Source organism: Mchenga conophoros, linkage group LG15 (genome assembly GCF_057382185.1).
Source record: "Mchenga conophoros isolate Kocher_MC1m ecotype Shallow Benthic linkage group LG15, M_conophoros_male_GT1.1, whole genome shotgun sequence".
In the NCBI taxonomy this organism is placed as follows: domain Eukaryota; kingdom Metazoa; phylum Chordata; class Actinopteri; order Cichliformes; family Cichlidae; genus Mchenga; species Mchenga conophoros.
This window is the reverse complement of record NC_140540.1, coordinates 39,004,267-39,013,573: the sequence shown is the minus strand read 5'-3', so window position 1 is coordinate 39,013,573 and position 9,307 is coordinate 39,004,267. Positions and strand designations below refer to the sequence as shown.

The window sequence follows — 9,307 nt, the reverse complement described above, 5'->3', positions numbered from 1 at the left end:
TCCTCCACCTTGCTGTCCTCTGTGCTCTCTCTCCTCCATCTCCAGGGAACAAATCAGAGTCTGAGCACCAAACCTGTGGACTGTTAGTCTGCAGATAAGAAGGAAAACACACAGAATTCTCATGTTTGCCATTTTTCATACCGTATTACTATAGTATATTAGTTTACCAGTCCAACAGATTTATTTTCCCAATTTGGATCATTACAGCTTTTGCCACACTGGTCCACTTGATTGTCAAAGTGTATTAGCTCTTTATTATTTCTTTCTTTTCTTTACTTTGAAATTATTACAATCAGAACGGACAGGACTGGGGATGGGAAAGAGAAAGATGAAGAGAAGTTGGGAAGATGCTCAACAGAAGGAGATGGAAAGCAAAAAGATAGGAGAAGAGAGACACAGAGAGAGAAGACACTAAAAATCTGTTTGATCACCTGCTGGAAAAATAAAAACAAGCAAAAAGAGAAAAACACAGTAGCGAAACCACAGCAAAAACCAACATAAGCACAAGTTATAGTAAATAATAAATATCTCCACATCCCGGAAGGGTCCTGATCGAGCCACAGGGGCCATAAACTGACAGTTTATTTATAACTAGAAATAATAAAGCAGTTGACGTGTTTCAGGCTGTGACTTTTAGTATCTGTTGGTACTTCATCACTTTGAATAAGTGTAAGTCAACACCAGGCCGCACTTTCAGTCTTTCCATTAAACAAATGAACAACAATCCATTGTTTTCACCATTAAACAATAAAATATGCTTCTCGACTCCTTGATGCAGGTGCCCACCTACGACCTGGTTTATTAATACTAAGCTAAAGAGGAAAGCAACTCACTGTAGTTCTCACAGCTCAGGACAAGCAGACACCTGATGTTGAGTGACTGAATGGAACTAAAACAAGAATTCATAATTATGTTTGTCTGCCATGAACACGTGATGATAAAACTCTGCATATGCAGTCAGGAGACTGATGACCTGTGAAATGAGCTGTTAGAAATGTGCAGATATGTGTAAACATTGATCAGCATTTAACATCCAGGATGGAGCAAAACTTCTGACCTGCATGTATGAGAACCTTTAATCACATCATCTTTGTAGTGAAATAGCTGATGACTCATTAAACGTTTCCATGTAATTTATCCACAGTGAAAAATATTCACTTTGCTGGATCTGAAAATCACGTGTTCATTTCATTAGACACTAGCAATACCATTAAACTGGACCTTATCATTATCATAGAGCACTAAATGTGAAACTGTGTCATATAACAATCATATATATGTAATATGTGTTTGCCTGAATCTTCCAGCACAAACAGAAAGACGAGCTGTTGTCTGAGTATCAACACAAGTACACACCAGAAATCGTTCAGTAAAGACAAATTTAATAAATGAAAGCTGGTGAGAGGGCCTTTGATGTTTCTCTTTGGATCATCCTGTTGTTTGTCTCCCAGTGTCGTTACTGCTCCTCTCCTTTCAAAGACAAACACCAAATAACACCAAATGAGAGTGAATCACTTCAGAAACACTCCTGGTTATTGTGAGCAAACGTCATAACATGATGAATGTATTTACCATTTTACTGAGGGAAAATCTTCTGTGTGGAGTTTCTTCTCATCTTGGCTCTTTTTCCTGACTTTTAGAAACAAGAGGCAGAAAAGAAAGAATAAAAGTTAAAACCTCAACAAGTTTTTTAATGTTTGGGATATTTTAGAAACAACCTTAAACACTATTTACTACTTACCACTTTGTTCATTCTTGCTGACGTTCACTCTCCTCATCTTCTCTCTAAAGGACAAATGACAGAAAAGAGGGAATCATTTTAGTAACTTTATCAACCAGGTGAGCAGAATTTTAGATATTTATCAATATTCTGATTAAAAGCAGAGTGAATACTTATCTTTTTACGAGAAAGGGTTCAATCCGTCCTGTCTTAGGTCTTAATGTCACCTTGGCTCCTCTGTTTTCTCTGAAAAACAAAAGACAAATGGGAAGAAAAAAATTAGTAAATGATTTCAGCAACTAGAGGAAGTGTTCACTGAGGAGGAGCTGTCATAATAATATAAAATCAATATATACTTATCTTTTTTTTAATGACAGTTTACAGAGCACGCTGGCTTCGCTCCTCCCTCCGCTCCTCTCTGAAAGTTAACTGGATAAAGGATAATAACAATTAATAACATCATCAAAACAGACAAACCTGAAAGAATTGCTGATCAGAGCTGTGACAGAATCACAGATTAGTTGGATGTATACTTATCTTTCACAATGAGAGCGTTTGCATAGACGTCTCTTCAGGTCTTTTTATTGTTTTCTTTCTGGAGAGGAAAGTGATGAGACTGATGAGGAAATACCAAATACAAAGACTGACAAAGGGAACTGAAAAAGTCTAACCAAAACCTATACTGGGGGAAAACTGTAGGAAACAGAACTACTGAGGCAAGGAAACACGAGGGGACGGAGACTAACACTCTGACAAGGGACAAAGGGAGACTGACACTATATTTACACACAGGAGGCTGATTATGGGAACTAAGGACACATAGAAACACAGCTGAACCGAATAAGAAATGAACAACAAGTCGAAACAAACTCTAATGACAGTTCAACCAGTTTCTAAACACAACAAATAACTTTCAGGATGTTTCAACAATGTGTAAAATGAGTTCTTATCTTTTTTTGTGAGAGGGCCTTCAATGTTTCTCTTTGGATCATCCTTCCATCCATTTCTTCTGCTTAACCATTGGAGCCATCCCAGCTGTTATGGGGCCAGAGGCGGGGGTATAACCTGGACAGGTCAGTCTAACACAGAGAAACAGACAACCATTCACACTCACATTCAACCTAACTGCATCTCTCTGGACTGTGGGATGAAGCTGGAGTACCTGGAGGGAACCACAAAGGCGCCAGGACTGTCTTGCTCTCAGATGACGCCCGTTCACGCTGCTCTGAAGACCCTCAGTTGTCTTTGGATCAAATAACACCAAATGAGAGTGAATCACTTCAGAAACACTCCTGGTTATTGTGAGCAAACGTCATAACAAGATGAATATATTCACCATTTTACTGAGGGAAAATCTTCTGTGTGGTGTTTCTTTGCAGCGTGACTCTTTTGCCTGACTTTTAGAAACAAGAGGCAGAAAAGAAAGAATAAAAGTTAAAACCTCAACGATTTTCAAATATTTTAGGACATTCTTTTAGAAACAACCTTAAGCACTGTTTACTACTTACCACTTTGTTCAGGCTTGCTGACGTTCGACATGCTTCACTGTATATTATAATCTCAAGCGCTTCCTTGCTTGAGTCGGGCTCCGGATGCTGCTCTCTTCCTCCGCCTTCCTCTTAGCACGCTTTGCCGACATATTTAGAAAACGGCAGAGCACCGAAGTGAGAACTCTGCCGTCCGCGCTGTAGTCTGTTACTCTCCAGCGGTTCTTCATCTCAGTGTCCTCTGTTTGGTAAACAGTGGAGATGACTCTGGTGACGGGGAGGCCGTCGACAGTCAGGGTGCGGACACAGTTCCTCCGATCTGCCTTCAGCACAGCAAGATCTGCTTTCTCTGGAAGAACTGGAGTCAGGAAGCGTGGATGAGAGCTGGAGCCCGCAGGCGGCAGCATCATGCCAGCTGGTGAGTCCGTAGGAGGAGAAGGAGTGGTGTTCTCTCTCTGGCTCTGCCTCACATTGACAAATGGTGTCGTCACCAGGTCCCGGTGGAACCATCCTTTAAAAGGTATGCAAGGAAAGTCCTTGGACCCAGTCACCAGGTTATGGTAAAGAGTGAGGACCAGGTGGGACATGGAGTTCAGATGCCTCCTGCTCAGTTCACGGTTCCTCAAGTTAGTGACGACCATCTGAGGTGCAGTGACTGGACTCACCAGATCAGCTACGAGAAAGCAAAGCGTGCGTCTACGTTAATCATGTGATCACACAAATTAAAGCCTGAATTTAAATTGTCCAGACATGGCTTTACATCATCATAAGCTCTTCCACACAAACAGTAAGAAGCTCCCAGCAGAACTCATTGTTTATGAAAGCCTTCACATTTTTCACCTGGTAAAAGTTTTCATGTGGTGTAAGGCTGCGTGGATTTTCACTGAGGTTTTAATACGCATTCACATTAAGGAGTAATATCTTCATATTAGTTGAGCATCGATATTTTGAGGATAAAGCAGCTACATTTAGGTGAGAAACCTCCCACCTCCTTATTGCAGGCACACACTGTTTCAATCTCAAACTCATCCTGCGACTCTGTGAACTTTTAAAACTCCAGCTTCTCCAGCTTTACACATTCACAATCTATGAAACGTTCACGTATAACTCAGCGCCAGCGGCCCAAACATGTCAACTCAAACCCTCTACATGCAAAAACGGCCGCGCGCTGACGTCAGCGTCCTCCAACGCCTTAAGTCGTTAGCAATTAAAAAAAAACATGGCGCCATCTTTATAGCGTACTGGCACATGTTAAAATTGATGTTACTCAAGTATGAAACATCTCATCCTAAATGTTAACACTCATGAAGTCCTACTTCCAAACAATAAAAGACAAAAATCGAAGTTGTATTTGTTTGCTAGCACTCTGACATATTAGCCTGCTGTACTCACCATAGCGTTGATCTAACACCTCCTCAATGAAAAGGGAGAGCAGGTGCATCTCGCGACTCAAGTCTGAAGAAGTCATTTTGCAAATCCTTCTTGAAGATTTTCAAACGTTAGCTGTAGTTTGAAAAATCCGAGTTTTCACAGCACTAGTGGGAAAAAGCTCCTGTTTGCGCTCAAACGTGAAACCCGAATTCCACTTTTTCCTCCTGCTTTTATACCCGCACTCAAACACGTCATCATCACCATGACACCCAGGGTCACCGAAAATCAATTTTATTTATTTAAAATAAAGTTCATCTAATTATCATAGTTTTTAAAATATATATATATATTTCTCATTTTATTTTACTGCTTTATTCATCCTTTTTAAAAAATATATTGCCAAACTTTGTCGTTTTAATTCTTTAAAAAATCATCAATTCACCAGTTTACAAAAATGAAGATCGATATCTGAAATTTAAATGAATAAATAAATAATTACAATTGATAATGGGTTTTTAGCATTAAAGAATGGTTTTTCAATGCGCTTTAAATGTTATCAGAGCCGATGTTGTGCCAAAAAGTGATCGCAGTCCAAAAAGTGATTTACGGTATTGAAACGTTTGTTTGTGTCATGACATTTGTAAACAGTTGATGTTTAAGGTGCAGTTCATGTGGAAGCCAGAGGAGGGTGGTGTTGTGCGCATAATACAAAGTGATGGCGAAACCTAAAAGACGGTGTCATGTCTGCTCCCTGAAGCAATCTCATAACAGTTTCAATCTATTTCAAGCCAGTTAGCACATTTCTGTTATGAAGTGCAATCATTTTTTGGCAGTAAACTTAAATCCTTTTATTATGAATATCACATTCTCAGATTTTCAAGAGAGACCAGACCAATAGGGCAGCAGAAATCACAAAAATAAATAAATAAATAACAGTTTTATAAAGATTAAAACAGTTAAAAAATGACTGGAATGATTATGATGTATAACACAGAATATGTACAATAACAGAGTTATAAACACACCTAGAACACACGTGATACTTTTATTTCATCTATAACCTCTGTGCAAATTTTGTTGACTGCAAAGTGTTTATGAATATGTTTTTAAAAGCTGGTTATCTGACTGTCAGTTAATAGCAATTAAAAAGAAAGCTGATTTTTATTTAAAAAACCCTGAAAACATCACACATGTACAAACAACACACAATTATTGTAGATTCTTCAAAGCCTCCTTATATTCATCACTTGGGTAGGTGGTGTTACACATGCCCTCACAGCACCGGCACATCAGTCCTCCTGTTTTCACCTTGTCACCTTCATTAAGCTGCTCTCTTACTACAGAAGGCCCACCGCATGCATGGGGGGGAGAGGGGGGGGATACCGTGGGCCAGGGCTGTGGCATCTAATGTCTGGTTGTCAGTGTCCTTTGGAAAAGCAAGTGATTGTCCTCAAATCAGATGTCCCAGCAGATTGATCTAGTTTGCCATGCTGGCAAAAGACCAATACACCAAGACAAACAGCCATTTATGCTTTTTACACAGACAGCCCATTTTTTTTCTATTTAACTAGAAGAATTGTTGTACCACACATTAAAGTTTCAAATCAGTGAAAAAGCAATCGTGCCAAAGAAATGTCATGTGTTTGTTTAAGATGACTGCAATTATGGTATTAACAGAAAACACACATCTCTGTCTCTTTTCTTTTCTGTTTAGTGTTTCACTTACCTTCTAAACTCACCAAGTACTTGCACAATCCTGAGGTTTTTAGAAAAGAACATCTCAGATTAAATAAGGAGGAGATACAGACGTTAAAACTAACCTTTATTACTATGATACAAAACAATATTAATGAAGTTGTTAAAAGTGGTACTTCTTACACACACACACACACACACACACACACACACACACACACACACACACACACACACACACACACACACACACAGCTCATTACAAGTGTTTAAAAGTTTGAGTTGTCTGAAAAACTAAAGAAAGAAAAAGACAAAAATGTTACAATACAAAAGTTGGAACTTTATTAACACACAGAAATACAAACTGATGGGTTGATAAATATCAAGAAGACAGTACATTTCACATAAAGACTGTGCATCATTTTAAGATGAAAAAATGCAATATGGGGTCAGCCAGAGGATTAATAATCAAAACTAAGGGATTCTGATATTAATACTGCACCGCCTCCAATCTCACTATAAGTTACATCTGTTGAACTGACTTCTTGCTAGCATTTCCAATGAAGTCAAGATGAAAAAAATAAAACCTAAAAACAGAGGGTCCAATACATTTAACAGGAATTTGTCAAAAAGAACAACAAAAGTACTGACTGTTAATTTTTTATTTTTGACCCTGTAACTCAGTTATTAGTTTGAAAATAAACGTTTGTATGTCTTCAAAAAATACTGTAAAGCTTTTGACTCTTAGGGAGTCAGGAGCTACATGACAGATGTTATTTTGAATGACTTGGATATTTGCTGTTTACCAACCGTAAGTCTGCACAACAGAAATATTGTTCTGAAACACATTAAAATACACAAGTGAAAGATGATATCTGTAATTAGAGCTGCCACGATTAGTTGAAGAGTCACGATTTTTTTTTTTAAACTTTATTTATCACATTTTAAACATACAGTCAAGTAAAACAGGGATCACATAAAAGATGACATTGTGGTAGTACAATGAGGAACAGAAAGAGTGACAAGGACAGTGAGACAAAAGTGAGACAAAAAATAAAATAAATTAAGGGGAACATAAATAAACAAAAGTTTGCAAGAGCCAAAATCAAGTTAGCAGTTTCAATCGGTTATAGATGTTAACAGTCTTGAGAGCCTTAGTGTTTTTTGATGAGGAGATTGTCCTTATATATTGTGCAAGTTCCATTTTTAATCCAAGAAGTTCAGGCTTTCTGCCGAGGACTTTGCTTTTGTGTATATGAAATTTTGCCAAAAATAAAACCAAATTTATAAAGAAGAAAGCATCATTGTCCTTGTCTTTAAAATTATAATAGCCAAAGATAACATCCTTATAGTATAGTTGAAGATTAGGGAGAACAGAGTCAGTAATAAACTTGTGGAAATCCTTCCAGAATTTACACGTAAATTTACATGACCAAAACAGATGAGAAACTGTTTCAGGTTGCTCTTGACAGAAGGTACAATGTACATTTATTTCAGCCATAAATTTGGACAAATATTGTTTGGTAGGGTAAAACTTATGAATCAACTTAAAGGAAATCTCTTTAATTTTGTTTGTTAAGAAAAACCTTTGTGGTCAAGTCCAAACTTTTTTCCATTCAATATCTGTTACAAAATTGGCCCAATAAAATATGGCTGATGGAACAGAGACCATTGCATCCTGAAAGAGAGATCTTATTTTGGTATTTATAGACTTATGAGAGGAAAAGCAAACATTGCCAAGAGAAGAATGTAACACATCCGGGGGAGTGACCTGTAGTGGAGCACTGTGGGAGCATCTGTGTAACATGGACAGACCAGATGGGATGGCATCGAACACTATTGAGAATTCTTTAGGCGTTATCGGTACATCTCCTGAGGAACTCAGAGTAATTATATAAGAGTCCATCTTCTCTATATAACTGACTAACCAAGATTATTCCATTATTAAACCAGTTATTTAAAAAAAAGAGTTTTATTTTTATAAATAATATTGCAGTTATTCCAAATAAAACAGTTTTGTGGAGAGAAATTGTGTTTGTAAATCAGCGCCCATGCCAAAAGAATTTGTTGATGAAAGTGAGAAAGTTTCAGTGGTATTTTTGGAATACTGTAATTGCAGAGCAGTAGGAAGTTAAGGCCGCCTAAATGAGAGAACACATGATGTGAGATAAAGTTCCAGATAGAAGTGGGATTTCTTAAATACTTTTTAATCCAGTTTATTTTAAAGGTGTTGTTAAGAGCACCGAAATCAATAAAATTTATACCTCCTTTATCATATGAATTTAAAGCTACTGATTTACGCAAGTAGTGAGTTTTATTTTTCCATAAAAAATTGTATAATAATTTGTTAATTGACTTAAAGGTTGTATTATCAACATGTAGTGACTGGGCAGCATAGGTTAGACGGGAGATACCTTCAGCCTTCGATAGCAGAACTCTACCCTTCAATGACAGGTCTCGCTGTAGCCAATGATTAAAGATTTTTTGGGATTTATCTATAATAGGAATGAAGTTTGTGGAGCATCTGGATTGCTCATTTTTTATTATTTGAATTCCAAGGTATCTTACAGAATTTCTTACAGGTATTCCATGAATTGAAGTTGCTAAACAACTTTTAACTGGTAAAAGTTCACATTTATGCAGGTTGAGTGAAAGTCCGGAGGCTTTAGAGAATGGCTGTATATTGTTAACGGCCACTGAAACTTGCGAGGCGTCTCTGAGGAAGAGAGCCGTATCGTCTGCCAGCTGACTTATGAGTATTTCTCTGTTAGCAATGACCAGGCCTTTTAAAGAACTGAGTTTAATGTGTGAATTAAGGAGTTGCACAGAAAGAAGGAATAAATATACGGATAGGGGGCAACCCTGCCTCACTCCACGCTTTAGAGAGAATCTTGGGGAAATACCAGTGGCAAGCTTTATGGAGCTGTTACTATTGGAATACAGTGTCCGAACGGCATTACAGAAGGACTGACCAAACCCAAATTTATTTAAAGCAGTAAAAATAAACTCATGCTCTAAGGAGTCGAACGCCTTG

General features: G+C 37.8%; 1 protein-coding gene across 1 annotated transcript; it reads right to left on the bottom strand.

The window, feature by feature from the left end:
- Window positions 1–1,360: 1,360 nt before the first annotated feature.
- On the bottom strand, window positions 1,361–4,675 carry LOC146558874 (uncharacterized). The gene is made up of 8 exons (XM_085248265.1): window positions 4,600–4,675; window positions 3,229–3,880; window positions 3,057–3,117; window positions 2,883–2,963; window positions 1,894–2,799; window positions 1,742–1,781; window positions 1,573–1,633; window positions 1,361–1,470 (listed from the first exon to the last, which is right to left on the bottom strand). Exons 1-2 carry the CDS (start codon window positions 4,673–4,675, stop codon window positions 3,273–3,275), a joined length of 684 nt encoding a protein of 227 aa, XP_085104391.1. The 3' UTR covers window positions 1,361–1,470; window positions 1,573–1,633; window positions 1,742–1,781; window positions 1,894–2,799; window positions 2,883–2,963; window positions 3,057–3,117; window positions 3,229–3,272.
- Between the last annotated feature and the right edge of the window lie 4,632 nt (window positions 4,676–9,307).

What these genes read in the sequence shown, in the direction of transcription:
- LOC146558874 (XM_085248265.1), bottom strand. Translation starts at nt 4,675, where the DNA reads ATGACTTCTTCAGACTTGAGTCGCGAGATGCACCTGCTCTCCCTTTTC. An exon ending in GGTGTTAGATCAACGCTATG is followed by an intron (nt 3,881 to 4,599) that starts GTGAGTACAGCA and finishes GCTTTCTCGTAG; the next exon opens with CTGATCTGGTGAGTCCAGTC.